At 49.6% G+C, this 22,390-nt stretch overlaps 8 protein-coding genes across 8 annotated transcripts; 2 read left to right on the forward strand and 6 right to left on the reverse strand.

The window, feature by feature from the left end:
• Window positions 1–5: 5 nt before the first annotated feature.
• EI90DRAFT_3123532 (Neutral/alkaline nonlysosomal ceramidase) lies at window positions 6–3,247 on the reverse strand (the record flags this gene model as incomplete). The annotated part of the gene is made up of 19 exons (XM_039063626.1): window positions 6–103; window positions 162–184; window positions 243–271; window positions 336–458; window positions 519–644; window positions 695–828; window positions 886–1,142; window positions 1,193–1,218; window positions 1,270–1,340; window positions 1,398–1,810; window positions 1,874–1,882; window positions 1,938–1,956; window positions 2,016–2,078; window positions 2,132–2,155; window positions 2,213–2,382; window positions 2,440–2,554; window positions 2,607–2,806; window positions 2,851–3,019; window positions 3,097–3,247. 19 exons carry the CDS (start codon window positions 3,245–3,247, stop codon window positions 6–8), a joined length of 2,220 nt encoding a protein of 739 aa, XP_038916094.1.
• A 2,209-nt stretch (window positions 3,248–5,456) lies between these two features.
• Window positions 5,457–9,985, reverse strand: EI90DRAFT_2920169 (Gryzun, putative trafficking through golgi-domain-containing protein; the record flags this gene model as incomplete). The annotated part of the gene is given in 16 exon segments (XM_039054728.1): window positions 5,457–5,979; window positions 6,038–6,222; window positions 6,248–6,693; window positions 6,746–6,906; window positions 6,955–7,121; window positions 7,176–7,498; window positions 7,550–7,702; window positions 7,778–7,920; window positions 7,972–8,096; window positions 8,160–8,248; window positions 8,277–8,679; window positions 8,734–8,851; window positions 8,902–9,032; window positions 9,044–9,243; window positions 9,294–9,669; window positions 9,719–9,985. The coding sequence occupies 16 exon segments, from the start codon at window positions 9,983–9,985 to the stop codon at window positions 5,457–5,459; spliced, it is 3,810 nt and encodes a 1,269-aa protein (XP_038916095.1).
• Window positions 9,986–10,274: 289 nt separating this feature from the next.
• EI90DRAFT_3145625 (uncharacterized protein) lies at window positions 10,275–11,766 on the reverse strand (the record flags this gene model as incomplete). Its single annotated transcript, XM_039065318.1, has 6 exons — window positions 10,275–10,404; window positions 10,452–10,729; window positions 10,785–11,382; window positions 11,434–11,575; window positions 11,636–11,714; window positions 11,764–11,766. 6 exons carry the CDS (start codon window positions 11,764–11,766, stop codon window positions 10,275–10,277), a joined length of 1,230 nt encoding a protein of 409 aa, XP_038916096.1.
• EI90DRAFT_1018729 (uncharacterized protein) lies at window positions 11,608–13,242 on the reverse strand. The gene has a single exon (XM_039051387.1). The coding sequence runs from the start codon at window positions 12,896–12,898 to the stop codon at window positions 11,936–11,938; it is 963 nt and encodes a 320-aa protein (XP_038916097.1). The 5' UTR covers window positions 12,899–13,242; the 3' UTR covers window positions 11,608–11,935.
• Window positions 13,243–14,796: 1,554 nt separating this feature from the next.
• EI90DRAFT_3057834 (uncharacterized protein) lies at window positions 14,797–16,256 on the forward strand. Its single transcript, XM_039060321.1, has 4 exons — window positions 14,797–14,987; window positions 15,040–15,662; window positions 15,716–16,030; window positions 16,096–16,256. Exons 1-4 carry the CDS (start codon window positions 14,840–14,842, stop codon window positions 16,099–16,101), a joined length of 1,092 nt encoding a protein of 363 aa, XP_038916098.1. The 5' UTR covers window positions 14,797–14,839; the 3' UTR covers window positions 16,102–16,256.
• On the reverse strand, window positions 15,901–17,050 carry EI90DRAFT_1018563 (uncharacterized protein). Its single transcript, XM_039051386.1, has 4 exons — window positions 16,980–17,050; window positions 16,806–16,915; window positions 16,495–16,751; window positions 15,901–16,441 (listed from the first exon to the last, which is right to left on the reverse strand). Exons 2-4 carry the CDS (start codon window positions 16,909–16,911, stop codon window positions 16,112–16,114), a joined length of 693 nt encoding a protein of 230 aa, XP_038916099.1. The 5' UTR covers window positions 16,912–16,915; window positions 16,980–17,050; the 3' UTR covers window positions 15,901–16,111.
• An 8-nt stretch (window positions 17,051–17,058) lies between these two features.
• Window positions 17,059–18,564, forward strand: EI90DRAFT_3057837 (uncharacterized protein). Its single transcript, XM_039060322.1, has 3 exons — window positions 17,059–17,170; window positions 17,221–17,605; window positions 17,663–18,564. Exons 1-3 carry the CDS (start codon window positions 17,101–17,103, stop codon window positions 18,480–18,482), a joined length of 1,275 nt encoding a protein of 424 aa, XP_038916100.1. The 5' UTR covers window positions 17,059–17,100; the 3' UTR covers window positions 18,483–18,564.
• On the reverse strand, window positions 18,416–21,085 carry EI90DRAFT_3057839 (indole-3-glycerol phosphate synthase-domain-containing protein). Its single transcript, XM_039060323.1, has one exon. It carries the CDS (start codon window positions 21,003–21,005, stop codon window positions 18,591–18,593), a length of 2,415 nt encoding a protein of 804 aa, XP_038916101.1. The 5' UTR covers window positions 21,006–21,085; the 3' UTR covers window positions 18,416–18,590.
• Between the last annotated feature and the right edge of the window lie 1,305 nt (window positions 21,086–22,390).

Below are 22,390 nucleotides of genomic sequence, written 5' to 3' on the forward strand. Positions count from 1 at the left end.
GTGGCTTAAGCTGAGATGGTGAAGGAGGACGAATAGCCAACGAATGCCTTTATTCCCACAACAGACTTAGAATCTCCGTAGTAAGTCAAACGGTAGGTTCCCGCTATAAATTGCGTTAAGAAGTGGAGGACAGTGCTGCGAATCACAAGAGCAATGCATACCAGGTGTCCCATTCTCGATGGTCCTGCGGGAAGTAGTTAGCAAGATCAACTGTGGGGGACGAACGCGAGGAGAAAACGCACCAGGTGATGTTGGTAGTGGATGTTGCCAACTTCATGGAATCATTGCCGTGTTAGCTATCAGGATTACGAAATAAGCATTGAAAGTTGACTCACAATCGTACTGGTACGCTTCCAACTCAAAGTTGTGGAAGGATGAGAGTCCGTTCGGACTGGTACCCACGTTGATCCGACTAGCATGTCAACAGTAAGAAACGTTTCTTCCAGCCTCAAGTTGTTCTACGAAGCGGATAAAAGTGCCTTAGTTAAGCACGCTGTGAGTTGGATTATTGAACTGACCCTAGGGTTTGCACCTTGAAACACCGCAAAGACCGTCTGACCAGCCGTGTACGATATTGAAGTACTGACATCAGTTAATACGTCCCCGAAACGCCTGATACCAGGTGTATCATAAATAACATCTGGCTAATGACCGACAGCGTTAGCCAGCCTTGCAGAGCACGATGACGTTGGACGAAGCTTCCCTGAAGAGAAATGGACTCGTTGATTTGATCAGGAGGAGTAGGTCCAGAGCTGGGTGTTGCGGTGCTCCCTGGTTTAAGGTACTGAACGAGATGAGTGTAAATATCTATGTAGGCTTCCAATGTGACTACCAAGGGACAAGCCTAATAAGCAAGGGTATACAAATGATCATGGGTACACGCACATTGTCCATATATCGTCGAGGCACCTTCATATCGTTGAATGCCGTACTCCTCCAGTGTGGTGACATAATGAGAATACACGTTACTAGGGCCGGCAATAACAACGTATGCGGAATTATCGAGGGTTCCAGATGAGATGAGCTTCGCGCGTACTGCCTCGCGGATTCGCCGGCCAGCCATTGTGGTGAATTCACTGGGTACAATAAGCATGACCAATTGTCCGACTTGGAAGAGCTGAATATCGATGATGGAGGGAGTCCTAAAACAGCATGAGGCACAATGGTTATGAACTGTGAACATGTAGCATACCACTCATATGGAGTGTGTGCGTAACCCTAATGAATGGAATTTAGTGTGTCCCTTATACACGACTTATTTAAACATACTGTATTCAGCAGAATGGGCTTCGGATGCTGGCACTCAATCTGCTCCGGATTTGGAGCCGGTGTAACAGCACCTGACAGCGCCGTTCCCTTTCACATGAGCACACCCCAGGACGTTCAAGCGCACGCACCTTTAACAAGCTCCCAAAACGGATTCTGTTTCTGCGTAGCATTATTCCCTTGAGTGAAATCAAACGCTCCAGGCCCATCCGTCGTTCCAGCCGCAAACGAATATCCCATAGCAGCAGGGCAGGTATGCACTTTCGTACCATTGGCAAGCGTGAACGAATAATTGCTTATTCGGACGTATGTATGTAGCGCCTTCACAGCACCCGAAACAGGTGCAAGCGTTGAACCTCCCATAAGAGTTTTCGCAGCCTTAAATTGGTTTGTCCCAATTATCTTGTTAGATTCAAAGTCGGAGATTCGGAACCCTGGACCGCGACCGTGACAATCTTGGGTACTATTGCCACACGTAGACTTTGTGAACTCGCAGGGCTGACCATCCCAGGGTTGGCCTGGACTCTCACAGTAGACTCCAAGGCTTCTCGTCGAAAAATCGCGTCAAATCCGGCATATTAGAGGACCTGGAGATATAGGCACTCACGTGTTTGGGCTGTAATATTAGATACGTCAGGATGATACCAACGGGATGGAAAGTGGTCATTTACCTTGTGTCTCCTACGTTAGCTTATTGAATTACAAAGTGGTTACATTAATAAGACTGGAGCTAGAGCCGAAGAACTCACATTGGGCGAAACCAGCCACGAAGCTGTTGTTCAGCCCCGGAAAGGCATTCGGGTTTACATATGCTGAGACGAATCTATGAGGCCATGGTTCGTGAGGCATGAGCGTCTCAGCTTACATTCATAAAGATAAGCAGCCATGCCTCAGATAACGCAGTGGTTTAGCGGCGCAGCACCACGTCAGTGAAGAAACGCCTTACCCTTATTATCCGTACTGACAAAAGTATTATTCGGATATATGCTTGTTCCATGGACCGCAAAGAACGAGAGAAATCCGCGCGAGGAGCCAGTCGCTGAATCCGTGAACTTGAGCAATGTGAAGTCTTTGTCTTGGTCGTATCGATATCTGGCACGTTCAGATACAGGATTCCTGTCATGCAAGACGAATCAGTCAGTGCATTCTAAGGGAGGGGAAAGGGCTACTGACGCTAAGTACGCGTAGGGAGAGCGGTTAACATTGCTGTCAAGAAGTGTCGTGTTGCCAAGGCTAAGGGTTCCCAGCTTGAGGCTATTATGAGCTTGGATCACGGCTTTCACGGAGCCTAAGTCAAATGTTCAGTTACCATTGTCCCTAGTTCACTGAAGAGAACCAACCATTTACGATAGCTTCGTAAGATTTCCGTATAAACCCCTTTGATGTGATTTGGGGGAGCAGATAATTATGGTATCCCGCAACCCCAGAATGCTGATGAGTTCCCACAAGTGCAATGTTGGAGTTGTCATAGACCCCAGGATAAAGCTTTTCTCTGCAGTGGAAAGCGGTTTCAGGTACGCAATAGACATAGATTAAAGTCCTAAATTTCAAGGGCATTAGGCAGGGAAAAAGACACAAACATACAATTGCAGGACAATCTCAGTACGGGCAGCAGTGTCTCCCATGCAAATATCCGAGTTAATGAACACCACACGATTCGAAGGATTTACTGTATCCGCGATGATGAACGCACGACTTCGCTGCCTCATATGTAGGCCAGTATCAATTTGGGAAGGATTCGCAAATCCCATCACTAGTAACTCCGCATGTGGTTAGGTTCCGCTTTTTTCACGCTTCAAGCCTCGAAATGGAAGGATAGGAGAGACTGACAATTTGTCTCGACAATGGGGCCTGTAACATCCCCAATGCCGACTCCCAGGAGGTACGAAGACCCAGCAGCCACCGCATCATGGGTGCTAATGTTGGTCGTGTGCGCAGAAAATAATGTGAGCCAAAGGATGAGCTTGTTTTTCCAGAGCATTATGGTGGAGAGAAAGGAGCGAAAACGAGCAAGAAGAGACTCATAGAGAGTTGACGTCACATCGCAACGGCCACCCAGCAAGAAGTTCCACGACGGCCGCATGGTTGGGACACTCGCGCGGCAAGGATTCTCCAGACCATTGTCGATCGGAAGGTGCATCTTCCGTTAATGTACAACAACGTACGGAAATAAGGATTGTATTAACTTTAGCAATACTTTAGGCGGTGAATATATGCGATGAGGCGGAGCGCAAAGACGTAGGATAGTTGCTAAGTTTTTTCGCCGCCTTAAGATAGAGCGGTTCCACTGAGACTCAAGAAGGCTAACTAGACTACAGTAGGGATTCTACGTAAGTCTGGAATGTTCGAAGTGTCGGCAGTCAGAAGGCTGCCTCCGGCATTTACCCCAGGGGTCACCTGACAAATACTATATAAGGCTGTTTTTTTTTGGTTCCCGAACTAAACTAACATTTGGCTTTGGCCTCTCTTCCCTCATCATAGTGAGAGTATTCGACGTCGTTCCTCTCACTCTGAGGGGTTGAAAAGGGAGGCCACGATTAAGTGCCACCTGATCACTTTGCGGCAACTTGTTTCCACTGCTCTCGAAGTTTCATTTGTGGCCTACACCTTCCCCATCGTGTTGTTTGTGTACGATACCCTTATTATTAAATACTTCGGCATGTGAAACACTTCTGTGCTTCGCCCCACATCTCCATGCACTGAACGTTCCGAGCAAGTCGAAAGGTCAAGTTTCTGACATCGTCCAAAAACTCCTGATTCAATTCCTCTCAGTCCACTACGGGTCCTTGTGCGATGTCAGGCATATGCGCCAATAATAGTTGTAGATGGGACAGCACATTTACCACCTTGAATCACCTGAAGTGCAACATGCCACTTAACCTTTCTGAGCGCCGTCCATCGTCGACAAACCCAATTCCCTTAACCCCCCACCAAATCGTTCGTTCTTGGAGTGGCAAATGGAAACGCGATGACTGACGTTCATCCACCCCATTGCCTATTACCCGTGATGCCTAACCACCCAATGAGTTGCCCCTTAGGAGATGAATGAACCGGGCCAATCCCACCCCGCTGACAAACCGATATCTGCACCTTCGGCTCTAATTAGTCTGTAAAGCCCTTCAGAAGCTTGCCTAGCCACCACGTCGATCTCAACAACTACATCAGGATCTGCTCGTGTCATCTTTGCATGCTACGTGATGGCATTCGTCGCCAATTCTCGCCAGATGTTGGAATTTTGTCTCTAGGCTTCTCTAAAGGGCGCCAAGATCTTTCCAAGACTGTTCTTGCGCGCGACCCTTGCTTACCAAGTTTCCACCCTCTCCGGCAGCCGATGATTTTTATATTTACCTCGCCGACACCACCGGTTATCTTGCTAAGCATGGCAGCACGCTCAAGCCCTTGGCCATTTACTGGGGAGTGTATGAGATGGGTCCCTGCACTTGACGACAGTCGTTGTGTTTACCGGGTGAAATACCTAGTAGGATCGCTCATTGTCAGGACCGGTATTGTCAAGACTAACCCATCACATTCTGGATAGCAAGGCTTCGAGTGCGGAAAGGAAATTCGGCTTATGCATCGATCGTCTGGAAGGGACATTGGCACTTGGTTGTTTGTATCAAGCGAGTTCAGGGAAGCACGCTCGACATCATGCATTCGTCGGCGGTGAGGTGCATCACTGGGTCCCAGGGTTTCTACATTTGTCTGCCCCTTATCCTACGTCGGGGCATCTATCTTTCGACTCCTTTCAGATCTGGAGGTAAACATACCGCCTGAGTCTTGAAGATCATCTCGAGAAATGAAATTGAGAAACAGAATGAATACCAAAATTTCCGCTTTCGGGCTTGGCCAGCCGTTCAAGACATTACACCAATCCAAAACACGGATATGGGGATAGATCACTGGCTTCCGACTGAGTCTGAGGGAAATGGGATGTTTTTCGCGGATCAAATTCTCTTGGACCACTTGACCTGCACGCCGAGGAGTACATTTCCTATCATTCCCCCTTCAATCTTTATTTGAAGCAACATCAATCACTTCACGACATTCAATACGAATTACTGGACTGTTCATGTGTATTCCGGCATCGCGCAAATATCAATATAAGATCCAACCCAACCCGGTGCTTTAGTGTATGTGCCCAGCTGACAATCGACGGGTCAACCCCACTTCGAGCGAATATCGAGGAAATATTAAGGATACACAATCATTGGAAGCGCGTCTGGGTCTACACGGGCGCCTTCCGCCTGTTCCGGCTCCTCGAACCTGGCATCCTGTGAGGCGAGCAGTACTGGTACCCTCGACAATGAAGCATGGTTATAAGGAGCATCGGTCTGCTCGTCTTCATTTTCTGGCGGTAGCAGGCCTGGTGGTTTTCGCCTATCGTGAACTTTGAACGTTGGAAGCCGTACTTCGCCGGTGGACAGAGGTATAAGATTGAAAAAAACTTCTTCCGACATCCCGGGTAACAGCGTAGGAAGACGAGTGTGTCGAGGACCTGCGAGGACAAATGCCTCTGAGGAATCCACATCGAGGTATAGGTCAGCAGTTCGGAAACGCTGACGGTTTTGCACCGACAAGGTTAGTATGAAAGGCTGATGCAGGTTTGCGGAAGGAGGACAGGTAATCAACGCGACGATGCTGTCTTCTGGAGGCTTCAGACTCGGCGGGGAGATATTAGTCTTAGCTGTTAAGTTTGACGCAGTCGAGCTTATCCTGCCCATTACGCGTGAGGATTTGCTGAGGTTAATTGTAATATGCAAGACCTGCTTACTTCTGCCATGTAACTTCGAAGCTTCCAGGAAAGGGGACTTCATCGTTGGGGAATTCTTCAGCATCATCTTCGCCTAATTCAACTTCGCACATTATTGAGAATGCATCATTCGATTGCCACACTGAAGGAAAGTCCCTTTCCCCAAAGTCCAGTGAAGTATACAACACTCTCGCGCGTGGGCCGTCCTTCATCTTTGGTGAGCGAAGTAACGGATTCAAAGGGAAAACCGGAACTTGCCCGAGGAATGAGTTGAATAGAGCTGACTACAATACCTTGCGGACCAGTACAAGTCACATCTATTGAGACTAAAGCGCGTCCAACGGGTTCAAAAGCATTTGGTTCAAACTTCGACAGATCCATCACTGGTAAGAGAGGACGCGAATCTCGGAGATACGCGGTGCGGAATGCACATTGTATGGGAGGCACCACTAGGACCTTTAACTGTCGTAGAGTCTCGTTCATATGGATAGCTTGATCGGGCTCGCCGTCCGTGCAGAGGGCCCGAGATTGGATTGATATATCAAGCGTCCTTTCTCCACTAGCACCTCCGATGAAATACAGGATCCGAGTGGCGGAGGTGCCCTTTTGAACTATGCCGAACGAAACACCCTTTATCAAGGCTTGCGACCGCTCTTCGCCAACCATTACATAGCTGACTGGAAAGATTGAGGACGATATCAATCCAAAATTCTGGGTAAGATGCCCAACCTGTGTCATCATCCGATGGCTGTAGAAGTACGTCTAAATCAAACTCGAGATCTTGATCGTGCTCGTTGGTGATTTCAATATTAATAGGGTATAGTTCGTTGCAGTATGCTGGCTCTTCATGTCCGTAAGAAATCGAGAAAAGATGTGGACGAAACACAACCCTGATTCATGGCGATGAGTTTCAGAAAAACAAACAACTACGCACGTACGAGCAACTATCAGGCCGCGACCTCGACACAGACAATTGGGGACCCACAGATGATGCTGGAGCGAACCATTGAACAGTTCTCGGTAGTTGGTCCGTGTCGCCAATTAACTTGATGGGTACCATGAATTTACATGTATCTTTATCGAATAGCAGCTCCACCTTGTGTATCTGTGCTTTTAGCGTGAACAATACCATACCAAGGCAGTGCGGGAAAAAGCATACACGAAGTTCGGTAGTCACTGATGAAGTCAGATAGCCAGCAAATGTCTTGCTTTTCCCTGGAACCCAATGTAAATCGGCCTGGATAGGGACTGCAGACGCGTTATCAATGGATGAAACGTCGAAATCTCCCAGGAATGTATACGGGGTTTCTATACCAATTTCTGGGTGTTGCACGATCACAGGAGGTAGATGCTCGCTATAATAAATGCGAAGCTCCGTGAAGAGGAACTCGATATTGGTCTCGGGAGAAGTCAAAGTGAGCTGAAATGAAGCTGGTTCCCCAACATACACAGTCCCTCGCCAAAAGACAGAAGACATGTGGACTAAGTGATGTACCATGAATGACATGCTCAACAACTCGAAATTTTACTCACACAGCGCTAGAGGACTTTCAAGTTCGATAAAATTATGATCTTCCGGGGGTGATGGCATCTGACGAAGCTGGTACCGCGTGTTCACACTTTTGTAAGTGGACATATTCCTTACCTCAAGAAGACCCCGTAGTTCCTTCCCCGCAGACCGTCGTTCTAAAGCGTCTCGTTTGGCATCTCAGGGAATCAGCATCAATTAGGAATCACTATTCTTATTCGCGAGGCACATACCCGATAAAATAGTAAGGAGCAGACGAATCGTCAGTCCCCTGCTGCCCAACTTTCGGCTGCACTCGCACCACATGGCGAGGAGGGGTTCAGGCATGTCACCCCAACGCTCTTCTTCATAAGTTCGCTCAATACGCTCGAAAAACCTAATCAATCAGTATTCAGGTGGGAAAGGATTGGACTGAATTTCTGCATACTTGGCCGCAAGGTCATATCTCTTGGACAGGAAGTGTGTTTCCGCGATCCGATAAGCCATATGGTACGTCAAACGACTGCTTGAACCACCGTGAAATTTAAATAACTCGTATGCTTTACTGTAAAGCTGTAACAGGAGAGATGTTCGCTCAGTATTTAACGTGAAGTTCTTCAGGAATCATGAACTGACCTCCGTCAATGTCCCCAAATGGTCTACTTTGCGTTCATTGACCAGCGCGGGAGAGTATGTTGGACTCTGGCACCTCGTGTTATAAATATCTCCATCCTGAATTTAAAGAATGCGTACGTACATCTTGATTGTTTATAGCAGTAAATCTTTCCAAGCGACGTCGAGTGCATGCCGCGGCGGCATAGTAGAAGTAACCAGTATGTTGCAATGCGTTCAAAGGATTGAGACCAAAGAAAGCCGGTGAAGGGTCGACAGTAGATACCGAGGGCGTGGATAGATGTTGAGGCACCGCCCCCGGAAACTTTGACGCACTGTTGCTGGTGGGTTGCAACCCAGAACGAGATGCCTGATCAAGTAATTCCGCGAACGCCCTGTATTGTCGCGCCACCCAGCTCCAATACTCGAACGAGTCTTCTCCAATACCCCAGCCGCTCATCATCTCAGAAAACCGCATAAGGTGTCGATTAAAGTGCATCAAGGCTCTGTTAAACTCAGAATGATATAGATACAACTTGCAGATCTGGCGCCAATTGAGTTCATATTTTTGAGGTGCACCGGGAAAATGATGACAGACCTTAAGTGATACTGTATCAGCCAAGACTTTCGCCTCCGCCCAGCGCTTGGTCTTCGGGGGTAAGACGGTAGTGGACGTAAACATGCCAATCAATCCTTCCCAACAATCTTCGTAATGTCTGATATTGAATGAGCAACAAGTGGAAGTGATTAGAAAGATATGACTGACTTTCTAGCCAATTCATCCTCCATTCTAAATTCCGCAAATGTGGCCATCTTGTACTCATATCGTACAATCCATCCTTCATTTCGAAGCGGACGGCCAATTGTCGGTCCCGAACTTGCTGGTATATGTGCGGGCTGTGGAGGACTCGGCTCTTCTTCCTGCGCACACGTTTGGTATGTGCAGTGTAGTAGTCTGTCGCTGATTCGAACAGCGCATCTTGGAGGCTTTGGACAAATTCTTGAAGTTCTGTTGTATTTAGGGGGCTGAGTACGAATAGTGCTGCACGAGAATCTAATCCACTTTGGCGTCTGATAAACGAAAGTCGCGCGTCCAAGGATGGATCCTCTGTATGACGATAAACGTCTGAACTCGTGGCGCGTCTAGGGTTCGCTCACCAAGCATCCGCCGACTAGCTAGCAGCACGACCGTGAGCTTGATCCCACGTTCTCCTGTCGATCGTTTCCGAACAGCAATTTCCGCCGAGAGATCCGCATCCTGTTTGCGCTCCTCCTCCCTGTCCTGACTGTTCCCGGTGTCCAAGGGAGATGAAGGGGGCGGAGGTTCCCATAAACGAAGGAAAAGAACGAAAACGGAGGGAACAAGTTCAAGGTGTTTCCGCACCCAAACTGGCGCTATTAACCCGTCTGGATAGAGTGGGGACGAAGGAATTAATGGAGACAGTGGAGAGTGGGGGACGCTTGTGGATGGGATATCATCGTTCCTAACACTTTGCTGAGGAGGATTTATTTTTCGGGGTGGGAAGCGCACTGCCTGGGTATGCTGGTTCAGTCATTGGAATTAAAACGTCTTCCATACTCACTCGGTCTACCAGGGCTACCTGAAATTTGGGGGTTCTATCGGAATCCCAAACAGGCGCTCTTCGTTTAGCGCTTAGAACTGAGCGAAGCCTTTCAATTAGGGCACTAAATGGATCCTTGGAATCAGGTGTAAGTGCTATTGTTTCGGACAAGGTTTTTGGGGACGAAGGTGCTCCAGAAGCGCCTTCGGATGGCTGGGATTCGGTCAATCCTGCCACAAACATGACTGGGGCATACTGGACGATGAGCTCTATTGGATAAGAGTTCATAAAGACTACAATTCGGACCAAAGAACTCAGAAGAGCCAAACAGATTGAAAGCTGTGAATTTGACCTCCAACACGGAATCGATTCAAAAACGCGCATTCCTGCATAGCCACCAGATCAATTTGTCCATGTTGGGAGCAAGCTACTAGAGGAAGTGGGAATGAAATCGCGAAGACATCGCACAAAATACAAAGCGAAAAGCAAATAAATGTCTGAAATATCAACAAACACAATAGTAAGTGAATAACGAGCAGGGATGGATGGAAACCCCGACATGACACATTATGATGAGCTACCGCGACCGATTGAGACTGTCAGGTTCATGCCGTGAAGAGCGAAAATCTTCTTGCTGCTGCCACACAAGTTCGGCCCATAAGGGATTTGGAGGAATCCTCCCTTTTAGCGTCCGTAACACCTGAAGCCTAGAAAATCGTCAGGAGGGTGGAGAGAAAGGGAAAAAGGAGCTCACCATTTGCTCTTCTCTTCATCAGTATCAGTATAGAACTCGATCTCCTCTTCTGGAAAGATCAGCCGGAATGATCGTTCGATCTTCAGGAGCCCGTCATAGGAGTCTCTTGCTCTCCGCCGGCTAACGGTGGCATGGGAAGCTTCGGGTGGTAAGGGTTCATTGTCATCCTCAACAGCTGTCATTTGCCTAAGATCGATGGTAGCCGTTGCCTTTTTTGTCACATCGTTGAATGCTATCATCTTAGCACCTACGAGACGGAACTGCCGTCTCCTCCAAGACTACAATGAGGTGGTAAGCCAAGAGTAGCTTGCTGAAGCATCCTACAGAACTCACGGAGCAATCACCACCGTTCTGAGTAAGGACGCTCTCGAGATAAGTAATCTTGTGCCACGAAGTATGTCTCAAGCCACGCATGCATTCGTCCAGAGATTGTGGAAGTTTCTCAGGAGAAATCCCCGGCAGCGGAGGTAACCGGAAAAGTTGCAACACGACCTCACCAATCACCCTCGACGACGATCCGGTCCTAGACGTGGCGACGGTGGCCTTGTCGTCTGGGGTGTAGCCCACCAGTGGGAAGGCAGTCTCGAATAGCCGGGTATCGCACTCTGAGGCAACATCCTTAAACGCCACAAAAGCCCTTCCTAGTGTACCGTCGGGGCGTATATGGCGTATCAAACCTTCTTCAACCACTCTTGGAGGCAGTGGTTTTGGCTGAGGTGGAGGCGATGGTGTCTTGGGAGGCGCAGTTTTATTCTTCTTTGGGCTGCCGCCGAAAAAAGCCCTCATGCCACTCATGCTGCTCTTGGATGGAACTTGGGCTGGTGGAAGCGGTGGAGGCGGAGGCGTCTCAACTTGGGGGACTTTCACTTGTAAATGAGCATCCCTGCGAACTTTCATTGTTAGGGTGAACTCCAACTTGCTATGTTCAATCCTGTTTTGCATTTGGTCAGAAGATAATTAGAATAACAAATACCACTCTTACAATTCAAATTCCTGCTCAATGGGGCTCTCCCCCATCAGCCGGCACTCCGGAGTTGTCACAAAATGAATCCCATTGTTGAGCGTGCAGGTGAACCATGTTGGAAGTCGGGGGATTGGAACGTTAAGCCTAGTGATACCGAGGACTTGATATTCATGTTAGCACTGTGCGCCATGAAGGCGCCAAGGCCTGTAGAATCACTTGCCTTTCACGAATATTTTTCCATAAGCTTTGCCAAGTTTCTCTTGCGCTCGATATTCGCGAATTTCACGAGCATACTCATTCTGGATCGCACAGTTAGCATATTTTGATTCAGAGAACATATGCACTAACCATGTCTGACGGACGGCGAATGGATCGCCATGCCCTGCCAGCATCAATATCACCAGCATTTCCAACGTGCGAGATCTTTGAGTCCGAAGAAGCGTAAATTGTTCCAGGACGTTCCCGCAGCTGATAGGTCGGAGTCTGGGTCTACAACATCAATTTGACGCCTCTGATAAGATTAAAGGACACCTACATGCTTTCCTCCATACATCTTCTTCAATTCCTCCGAAATGGATGCACTTAGAGGGATAGTACCAGCTGAAACTTGACTCAAGGAATGGGTCACTAAGGCCCCCGCTCCCTTGCGATCTGCCACCGCACGCTGAGATAAAAGTGAATCGCTAGCAGAAAAATTAAGGGTGTGACGGAAGCGTACCTCCCCTCCTCTCGAGTCAGGCGCATCGCCAGTGGATCGACTTCGTCGCCGTTGTGGTCGCTCCGAAAAGATCGGTTCAAGGGGATCCCGTTGCTCGCGCACCGCGGGGGAAGCGTCTTCATGAGCATTGTTTCCTGACGGGGCGGGCGAAGTAGGGAGGATTGACGTGACAGGGTGAGAACCGACATTCGTGGAGAGCGGAACGAGGTGACTGAATTCAGACTCGTGGAACGATGATGAAATCGAAAGGTCAAGGGAAAGACGGGGTTGAGGGGTAGCGGGAAGCGGTTTGGCATCGAGATTAAGCTTAGCTCGGGAGTCGGGTCGCGGAGCAGGAGACAAATGTTCAATTGATTCAACCTGGTCGGGGAGTGCAACAGCGGGGGGTACTGGGGAGGACATGCCTCTCGTGGATGGAGTGGCAGGCTCGTCGTCTTCCGTCTCCGTCCCCGTCGTCGAAGGTGTCTGGTTCGATTGAGATATGGATGGCGTTTGCATAACAAAGTTGCTCTGCGGAAGTGGTGATGGTGGCATGATTTCCGGATGTTTGCTCTGAGTGCTCTGTGCCTGGGTAAAAACGCCCCGTTGGGCGCCGATGACCTCGCCTATGCTCGAATCTGTCATCACTGAATATCGTGGGTGATCTCGATCTTCCGTTGTCGACGCATCAGCGGACTGGTCAATGCTCTCCTCCACAAAGCTCGTCTCGTTCGGCTGACTGAAGCTCCCGCTGTCATCCACAAAGCCACGCTCAACGCCCAACATAAGGCGGTCCAAGGCGGAGCGAACATCACCGAGATCAACTCCGGCTTTGCGCAGGTCCACTGAACTTGATGGTTGAGGCGGAGTGTGCGGGCTAGCCTTACCGCCCTCTTGTATCGTTTCACTTGCTGGGGACGGTGACGAAAGACGCGTTTCGTCGTCACTGTGCAACCCATCGGCGGGGGGCTCCTTCGGGACTTCATCAAACGTCTTCGAACCTCCTCGCGGTCAATCCGAGGGCTAGAACGCCCACTAAGACTTCCTCCTCTTTCAAGAGAGAGGGAAGACCCAGAGTCACCGGCTATGACCCTGTTGAGTGCTGTTTTCGGTGGTGGATGAGTGAGATGAGTGTCTGGCTGGGAAAAAGGGGATTCAAATACGTCAGAGGTAGGTCCAGATGGCGTTCGCCACTCATCTGACGGTCTTAGCGAGAGTGGCTGAATGTCCATTGGAATGGTATCAGAATCTGGATCAGACTCATTCTCGTCATGCGTTGTCCGCAAAGTTAACCAGGGAATGGCGTGAGTTCGGGCCGGTGACGGTGAAGGGGGTTCATTGTCATTGTCTAGGTGTCGCAATGGTGTGATTGGCGGAGTTGCGCCAGCGTGCACCGCTCGCATGCGCTCGATATGGTGGGAGCGTCCCAACGGAATCCCACCTTCGGTTTCGATTCCCACAGGAAGACGTCCAGATGGAGGGGTTGAGGGTCGAGGAGGCCCCGGATCTCGAGAACCGTCCTCCACCTCTTCCGTCGATGGAGAGTCATCACGTATGTCTCCTCCCTCAAGGTCACTATAACACTGTTGATCATCAACTGAGTCATACCCCTCTTCATCAGATGATAGCATTCGCCGGGGGCCATTTGGGTCGTAGTCAACGTCTTGATCGCTCTGCAGGAAAACATCTTCATCATCGAATTCGTAGGACTCCCGGTCAAATTCAACCACATCACAGCGCTCATGAAAAGCAACAGTCTTCCTTCTAGGACGCTTGGTGGATCCGGACGATGAGCGCGGCCCAAACGGACGTCTCGACACAAGGATTGATCGCGATGGTGATGAGGCAGGATGCCCAACAACTGGAGGAGGGGGATGCAAAGGGGCGGGGAGCGAGAGGGGGTTCTCAGCACGAGGGGGCCGTGGAGGGGGATCCTCCAATGTGTTCGTCACATAATCATCGAGCATCCCAGAGGCACCACTCTCACTCGATGTCGAAGGGGTGATATTTGAATCGTTCCTAAAAGGGCTTTTACTGACTACTTCGCGCTTAGCAAGCCCTTGAAAGCTACTGCTTTCGCGTTTTCGGAGAATGGAGGGATGTTCAGTCAGTTGCGGCTGAACATTCTCGCTTTGGATGAGGCCCCTCAGCCTTTTCTCGAGACTGGCGCGACGCTCAGCACTGGTACGTCGATACGCGGTAGGAATCCTACTAGCAGTCCGCGGAGTCACACTAGACGAATTGTCAGGGGGTTGAGCTTGCTTGAAGATGGAGTTGGTAACAAGACTGTTATTGCGAACATGGGCGAAAGAAGATGATGTACGCCGAACAGGGGTAGGACTAAGAGCGGATCGTCTGTGGGTAATGGGAGTCTGTCCCGATGAGCTATCGCGCTTGTTGATACGCAGAGGGGACCATTTAGACGCCTTGCTAGCCAAGATAGCGGATTTCGCAGTCTCAAATTGGGATGTTGATCGCGCACTGGCAACTGGGAGACGCGATGTCGAGCCTGACGATGTCGTACTGTCATTCATGGGTGAGATCGCACTGTTCGGCAATGTAATCGCCACCAGACGCGTTTCTATTTGTCAGGCGCTGACAATACCGTCGGCAACAAGGCAGGCACCCCAGTGTTCAGATGTAGTTTGTTTGGTCAACCCCGGAAGCAACTGTCCCAAACGGACCTGCGACGCCGACACAAACAACCATCGACAATTACACTCAAATATGTCTCAACCGAAGGCAGGCGCCCGAGTTCACACTTACCAAGGAATTCGGTCGAAAAAATCTTCAAAACCTGGTCAAGATAAGAGGGATGCGCGGGATGGCAAATCTGTTTTCAAATCCGTCTTGGACGACCCTTTTCAAATCTCCTGGTAAGCGTCGACTAATCTTGAAAACCACTTTGCCTTGCTGAGCTGCGCGTAGGCCGTTTGTACCCAACAATGTGCAAAACATAATATTTGCTGCGCTAACAGAACTAGTTCAGGATTCTGGGGTACCTGAGTATCACATTAGTCGCGACAAGGCCCATAGAAAAGGGCGATACAAGAAGCAACGCCAACACAAGCCAGTTCGAGTTTCTAATTCATCGAACAAACGCAAACGTGAGGAACCAGACATTGAAGTGGGGCGCCAGCCAAAGTTGAGGAAAATGGAACATGAAATATCAAATGAACCGGCTCCGAACGTCGGAATTGAAGACAGCAACGTTTCCCCGATCCCATCACCACCATCACCACCATCACTGCTATCTCATGTAAAGTTTGGCGTCAATGAGGTGACAAAGCAGTTGGACGCGTACGTCCTCTCTGCTCGTAAGGAGCCTACCGACTCACGCCCAACGACCATCTACGTGTTTGCTTGTCCATATGACGTCAACCCACCCTCCTTGCTCAGTCACCTTCCTATGCTCGTCGCTGTCTGCAACGCGACATTCCGAAGCTGGAATATACAAAGCAAAGTTCTACTCATTCCTTTTCCGAAGGGCTCTGAGGTCCACCTTGCTCATGCAATAAAGCAGCGGCGTATCTCAATCATGTCACTTAACGTGAGTTCGCAGGTGCCTCGGAATTGATGCTCCCGTCACCATACATGTTACAGTCTAATGCCCAAGGGATGGATCGATTATCAGAGGCTTGTTCTCCGCTCCCCATCCTCTCCGCTCCTTGGCTTGTAAGTCCTGAACGACTAGGAACAAAGGGTCCCAAGACACCCGGACTCTCCGATGAGGCACGCCTGCATGGTTCGCCGTCCGCGCCATTGCTACCGACGTGCATCAAACAAATAAGAACAACAGCGCCCAAAGACATGCGAGCTGCAAAGGAAGCACGGATCAGAGGACGTGCAGAGGCGAAAGCTAAACGTATTCGCGGAACCACAGGATCTGCGAATCGGGGTGACATGATTGTTATTGCGCTGTAATAACCAGTACAATAGTTAGTATTTTTCACCTGGTACGGTGAAGGCGAGAACATCCTCACATGTAATATCATCACTCTACAGTCTTCCCGCATATTCAATTGATATTTTGGCTTGCTCTAGATATCCATTCACCACACCAATCCAGTCGATGCGACCATCGCCAAACTCCCTGATTAAAAGCTTGGCATAGTCTTTATCAGAAATGTGATGATCTTTTGCCGCCTCCATTGCCACACGGAATGCAGCATGCATTGCCCCAGCCTCCTTTCCATATTGATCCCACTCTTGCGAGCTGAGGGTGGACGAATATCTGTTGAAAGGTCGCGACCCCGGCTCATAGTTTGGAAAATGACGCAACAACACGCCAGTGTCCGGTGACCGACCAGTGCAAGAGTGATGAAGATGCTTCAAAGGGTAGAATAAGACAGCAATAGGAATGAACCACGACTCAGACCCACCATTGAGCGAATGTAATAAACGCAAGACAGATACTTTTGTCTGGACTTCTTCGTATTTTTGAGATGGGTATGCTCCTCTGATTCGGATTGGATCTTGCGGACAGCAGCTAATCTAAGGATCTCAATCTCTGATAACACTTCAATTAAATCTTCGGCAAGGTCCCATATCATCGTGGGCTTCATGATTTGCAACGCGGTAGAACGCAATATCGAGATTGGAGCCGCTTCTTGTGGGTTAGAGTAAGACTGTATCAACTCTAGGAAAGAGTTTTGACCTTAAGTCCGCATGACATGATAGGGAGGCTACTTACTGAGAATACCTTTCTCATTCCCCGGTAAAGTTCCCCGATGAATCGACAGATCTCGACCCTCAAACGTACTTTCCATGTTTACGGTGAGCGCGATGGCGAAGTGCATCCAGCTAGATTAAAGCCACAGCTTAATATTATGCCGGACACTTATGTAATTCGCCATCTGTGACGTACCCTCTTGAAATAAAACCCAGAGAATGAGGCTAGCTAAGCAACCGCTCACTGCATATTTACATGTATTGATGTCGGGCCTCGGTTAGGAACTTTTATACTTACAGTAGGATTCCTTTCTGCAATGGGTCTTTCGGGCCCCAAGACGAAGCAGAGGATCCCTAAAGACCCTCGAAATCTGAACTGGTCTCAAGGTACAGGATTTGACCATATGCATCACCAGTCTCTTGATAGCAGCTTCCAGATGCTTTGAGGTTCGGTCATACCTATCTTGCCAAACTAGGGTGGAGTTCTGGCCTTGGTCTTGGTGCCAATAAGGATGGCCGAGTTTCTCACGTTTCCGTGGCACAAAAGCGTGACAATCTCGGTGTTGGCGCAGGACGCGATGACGATATTGCATGGAAGCAGCAAAACGATTTCGAGGCCATGCTCGCCCGTCTAAATAGCTCTGCATCAGGCACCACTGACGACAGCGGGAACAACCATCCCTCTGGAACGCCCTCGGAGGCGCAAGACTCCAATGAAGGAATCAGTCTACTTCCAACCTGTGGTCCCGCGAAAGATGAGTCCGGAGTGGTCGTAGAGGCTGAGACTTCGAGACCTATCGCTCCAGCACCCCGGAGATTCGCGTAAGTCCCCCTTACTAAAATCTCCTATTCGTTCAAAGAGAGCTCTTGTACATGCAGTCATCATCGCAAGCGCATGCTCGAAGCAAAGAACATCTCGAAAAAATCAGCATCTGAACTCGCACAAGTTCTAGGCATGCCATCATCGTCAGGCGCCACCACTCCCAATGATCCACCCCCAAGCAGTCTCACTCCTATCGCAAATGACATCACCACCACTTCAACCGTGAGCATCTCCGACTACTTCAAGCAAAAAATGGAGAAGCTTGGACTGAGGGAACGGCGTGCGCCAGTGAACGATCCTGCTGAAGGAGGCGCATCTAGTTCTGAGGATGAGCTGCCTCGCATTGGACTCGGCCATAGGAAGATAATGGATCGTAGCACCGAAGATATGCCCGTTAACGCACAGGCATCAATGAGTAGTCCCAACAAATCCAAATCTTCATCAGGTTCCCTCCCTCCAACCTCTACGATCATGGACCCAGCTATCACGTCCGAATCGCCATCGCAATCTTCTTCTGTTGAGCCAAGTCAATCCCCACCAGTTGCTGAGCCTAGAGCTCACGAATTTGAAACACGTTCTGAAAAGAAGAAAAAGGACAAACGGGACAAACGGGACAAGGGCACGAAACGGAGCAATGACAACAATGAAACCAGCAGAGAGGCCCAAAACAGGAGTACTGAAGGTGCCTCAACCAGCGTGCAGCTTCCACGAGACTTAGAAAACGGTGCTGCGTTGGAGCCAAATGGTTCTAGTGGTTCGATGAAGCGACGCAAGCACGGCGGGGGGAGAGATGAGAGGCCTGATGAGGATGAAGACCGGAGAATACGAAAAGAGCGAAAGAAGAGGCGGAAGCTAGAGCAATCGGATCGCCTTTAAGTAATTGCACTCGGTCTACAATTAAATCATTTGAACAACACAGCTGTAGATACACTCCAATTACAGTCAATTAATATCTCGAGAGATCAAATGAGAAAAAGGCTATCCTTATACAAGACCGTTTTCCATCTGCGCAAATTTAGCTGCGTGAATGAAGGCCGTTATCTTTCCCAAATCCTTCCTTCCATCTGTCTCTACCCCACTGCTCACATCTACCGCCCAAGGTTTCACCCGAGCCACCGCCGACGCCACGTTCTCTACCGTCAAACCACCTGCAAGTATGATAGGCATCGGGGATACCGCTGCTGACGTTTCACCCGCTTCGACAACTCGCTTCGCTACATCCCAATCCAGCGTCATCCCAGAGCCTCCAGACAGCTTTGCGCCTGGTCGCACCGAATCCAAAAGCACGAATTCGTGGAGTCCTGGTCGTGTGATCTCTCGAAGCGCGGCATCTGTGTTCGCGATTCCGGTGACAACTGTGCCCCCGTTGACAACCGCTCCTCCATTCTCAGTAGTTGCTGGAAGATGGAAAGTCCTAATGACGGGTGTAGGGATGTGTCGGGCCCAATGCAAAGGCTCGTCTCCATGAAGTTGAACAAGGTCAATTTGGGTGGCCGAGACGATTCGCTGAATCTCTTCCAGGGACTGGTGTTGGAAGACACCCACAACATGTGGCCGGCGAGAAGAGATGAAGAATTGGCGGGCGTTCCCAGCAAACCATGAAAGAGGGTGAAGGTGAGGATGTGGTGGAACAGTGTCCGACGAATGGCGGGTAAACTGCCGGATAGCTTGAACGATCAATAACGCCAAGGTATCATCTACAGCTCGCTTAGAATGAGCGGCAAAGACAAGACCAATTATATCCGCCCCAGCCTTGGCTGCGTACACGGCCTCTTCAACTGAACGAACGCCACATATTTTGACAAGTGGTGTTGGATAGGACACAGGTGCGCGGGCCGGAAGGTCTAAAAGTTGCTGAATGAAGAGCAAAGGGTCGGATGCTCGCATCAAGGCCTCGCCTACAAGCACAGCTCCTATGCGTTGTGAAACATAGTTCCGCACATCCTCGGGCTTCGTAATACCGCTCAACGCACACAGAACCACATCCCTTTCCTTGGTCAAACCAGCCAAGCGCGAAGTCGTCCCCATGTCAACCTCAAAGTCATGCAAGTTACGATTATTCACTCCAATGACTTTTGCACCCAAATCCAGTGCGATTTCCATCTCCGCCGCATTGTTGACTTCCACTAGGGGCTCCATTCCAAGAGATACGGAGAAGGCATACAGGGACTCCAGACGTTCAACAGACAACATGGCCACGATCAGGAGCACAGTATCAGCGCCATGAAGACGTGCCTCGGAAATTTGGTATTCATCCAAGATGAAGTCCTTTCGAAGGATGGCGGGCCGATTTGGAAGCGATTCAACAGCTTGACGAGCCAAACGCATATCCAAGAGTGATCCTTTGAACCAGGTCGGTTCTGTCAGAACCGATATCACCGAGGCCCCCCCAAGGGCATATGTTGTAGCCTGTTGGGCGGCGTTTGTCTTCAGAGCAATGGACCCTTTGGATGGGGAAGCGCGTTTGATCTCGGCCATAAGTGCAGGTGACCGAGACCGCACCCGGTCATAAAATGAAATAAGTGGCGGGGCTAAATGGAGGCCAAGGAAGGTATCAAGATCCTCTGGTGTAGTCCCGGGGACAGTCTTTGCAAGTTCAACATCTTTCATGCGCTGCGCGTAAATCTTCTCCAGGATGGTAGGAGAATTCGAAGCTGGAGATTCTTTCACCCCGATCTCGGTACCCTGTTTGAAGCCAGACTGCGGATTCTCATCCCATGTGCCTCCCTTGAGTTCAAGAAAATTCTTGAGGATAGTCATACCATCCACAGACATGATACTTTCAGGATGATACTGGACAGCCTCGATGGTGAACTTCCGATGGCGGACACCCATGATAACCCCACTTTCCTGAGTGGTTGCCGTGATAGCAAGCTCATCGGGAATTGTTTTCACGTTAGCCGATAGAGAGTGATACCGTGTCGACGGGATGCCTTGAGGGACGTCTTTGAAAAGGCCTCGGCCATCATGTCGAATCTTGCTCGTCTTTCCGTGCATGATTTCACCGGCATAAGCGATCTCGCCTCCGAAAAGATCGACGAAACACTCCAGGCCCATGCACACACCTAGAATGGGTACTTTTCCAGCGAAGTGGCGAATGGCATCACGAGACACTCCACTGTCAGTTCGAGGATGGCCTGGTCCTGGGGATATGACGAGATTTCGAATCCGAAGATTCGGAAAGTCTCCCACACTAATCGCGTCGTTTCGAATCACTTTCACCTTTGCACCTAGTGATGATAGATACTGGTAAAGATTCCAAGTGAATGAGTCGAAGTTGTCAATCATCAGAGTTTCATCTGGCTCAGGAAGAGGGGAGGCTTCGAGATCGGTCTTGGGGACGCCATCTGCAACGATAACTCTTGAATCGGGAGGCGAGTGAGCCTCAGCAATGGCCATGGCCTTTTTCCCTTGTCAACCTTCCCGTTCGCCGATATAACGGATGAACGCTTTGACATCTTTCCCGCGCTCCCTCGAAATCGACAACGCCAAACAAAGGTCGAACAGAAGCAATGGAAAATAAGGGCTGTTCTGTATCATCAAGATGCAATCGAAGGTGCGGACTTTGTCCGCCGCTTCTTGGCCACTCGGGTTGACGGCCGCGGTAGGACCGATCTGCAGCCCAGCAAAACATCCGTCATTAGTACCCACATCCCCAACCTTCGCCTGCTCCAGATGTTTTTCGGTGGCACACTACTCCATGTCAATGGTGTGGGGCATTACTGCTCAAAAGTGAATGGTGTTGCCGTGGGGGAACCAAACGTTTGGCCCTTATTCCCTCTATCGTTGGCATCATCTTTGCCGCTAATTTTCTAACCGATAATTCGCGTGCACATGTGCTCAAGGAGTTTCTGTGGACTCCATTCTTTTCAGGTTATGTTTTCTGACAATGCACTTCCAGTCCGACTAATTTGGAAGCAAAGGACCATAATTTCTGTGCATTGCGGGATGCACTTATCACCGTATCATCCCAGTCGTCGAACCGGCCATCTGGTGCATTGGTTCCCACATGATCACTCGGGTGCCACTGCTGCAATTCTCAAATCGAACATTGCAACCACATTGATCATGACAATAATGATGACATATATATCCATGTGTTCTATCGACGCGGAACTGGCATACTGAATTGAGGGCCCCGGGATCATCACACGGGTGTGGCATGAACGCCTGAGGGACGCTGATGGAGAATGGACGGCCAACTGGAGAGACAGCGAAGAACGGCCACACAGTGAGGAACACGCGATGTGAATTCCGCCATTGTCATCATGATCCACGTAACTCACCAGCCCATCTGAAGTTAGGTCGTCTTCAGCAGCCATTATATATGCGCTCAGGCGCTGAGGGAGAATGTGAGTGAATGATTTCAAACGTGCCGTATGCATGTCAGGATCTCAAAAGATGTAAAATAGGTGTTATTCATGTCAGTCTCTCGAAGCATGCAACAAGGGCGTGAATCATTGACTTTGAATCAATTACGAGGTCTTTCCAGGCCGTCTGGAAAACCAAAATTAAACGAGTCCCCATGAATGGCCCCAGCTGTATGCTGCAGATGTACTTCGTGCGAGCATGAAATGCCGGCTAGGGAGCCTTGGTTGTCGCCTAGGACAGTGGTAGGAACGGAAGGTGGGAAGTGGATGTTGCTAAGAAATCGTTTCATATAGCCTCCTTTGCGGTGTATGTAAGCGTCTTGTATTCTCCTGTACTGGACAACGCAGTCGACGACTGCATTATGGAACTCCAACTGACAGCGGGAGAATACATGTCGCCTACACACGCCGCAA

Source organism: Cantharellus anzutake (genome assembly GCF_015039405.1).
Source record: "Cantharellus anzutake strain C23 chromosome Unknown EI90scaffold_23, whole genome shotgun sequence".
Lineage (NCBI taxonomy): Eukaryota > Fungi > Basidiomycota > Agaricomycetes > Cantharellales > Hydnaceae > Cantharellus > Cantharellus anzutake.

Coding starts and splice junctions, on each gene's coding strand:
- EI90DRAFT_1018729 (XM_039051387.1), bottom strand. CDS start 12,898: ATGTTGGGCGTTGAGCGTGGCTTTGTGGATGACAGCGGGAGCTTCAGT.
- EI90DRAFT_3057834 (XM_039060321.1), top strand. CDS start 14,840: ATGTCTCAACCGAAGGCAGGCGCCCGAGTTCACACTTACCAAGGAATT. Junction 14,988..15,039: donor CGACCCTTTTCAAATCTCCT/GGTAAGCGTCGA, acceptor GAGCTGCGCGTA/GGCCGTTTGTACCCAACAAT. Junction 15,663..15,715: donor TCTCAATCATGTCACTTAAC/GTGAGTTCGCAG, acceptor TACATGTTACAG/TCTAATGCCCAAGGGATGGA.
- EI90DRAFT_1018563 (XM_039051386.1), bottom strand. CDS start 16,911: ATGCACTTCGCCATCGCGCTCACCGTAAACATGGAAAGTACGTTTGAG. Junction 16,752..16,805: donor GAATGAGAAAGGTATTCTCA/GTAAGTAGCCTC, acceptor ACTCTTTCCTAG/AGTTGATACAGTCTTACTCT. Junction 16,442..16,494: donor TTTATTACATTCGCTCAATG/GTGGGTCTGAGT, acceptor TACCCTTTGAAG/CATCTTCATCACTCTTGCAC.
- EI90DRAFT_3057837 (XM_039060322.1), top strand. CDS start 17,101: ATGGGTCTTTCGGGCCCCAAGACGAAGCAGAGGATCCCTAAAGACCCT. Junction 17,171..17,220: donor AAATCTGAACTGGTCTCAAG/GTACAGGATTTG, acceptor AGCAGCTTCCAG/ATGCTTTGAGGTTCGGTCAT. Junction 17,606..17,662: donor CCAGCACCCCGGAGATTCGC/GTAAGTCCCCCT, acceptor TTGTACATGCAG/TCATCATCGCAAGCGCATGC.
- EI90DRAFT_3057839 (XM_039060323.1), bottom strand. CDS start 21,005: ATGGCCATTGCTGAGGCTCACTCGCCTCCCGATTCAAGAGTTATCGTT.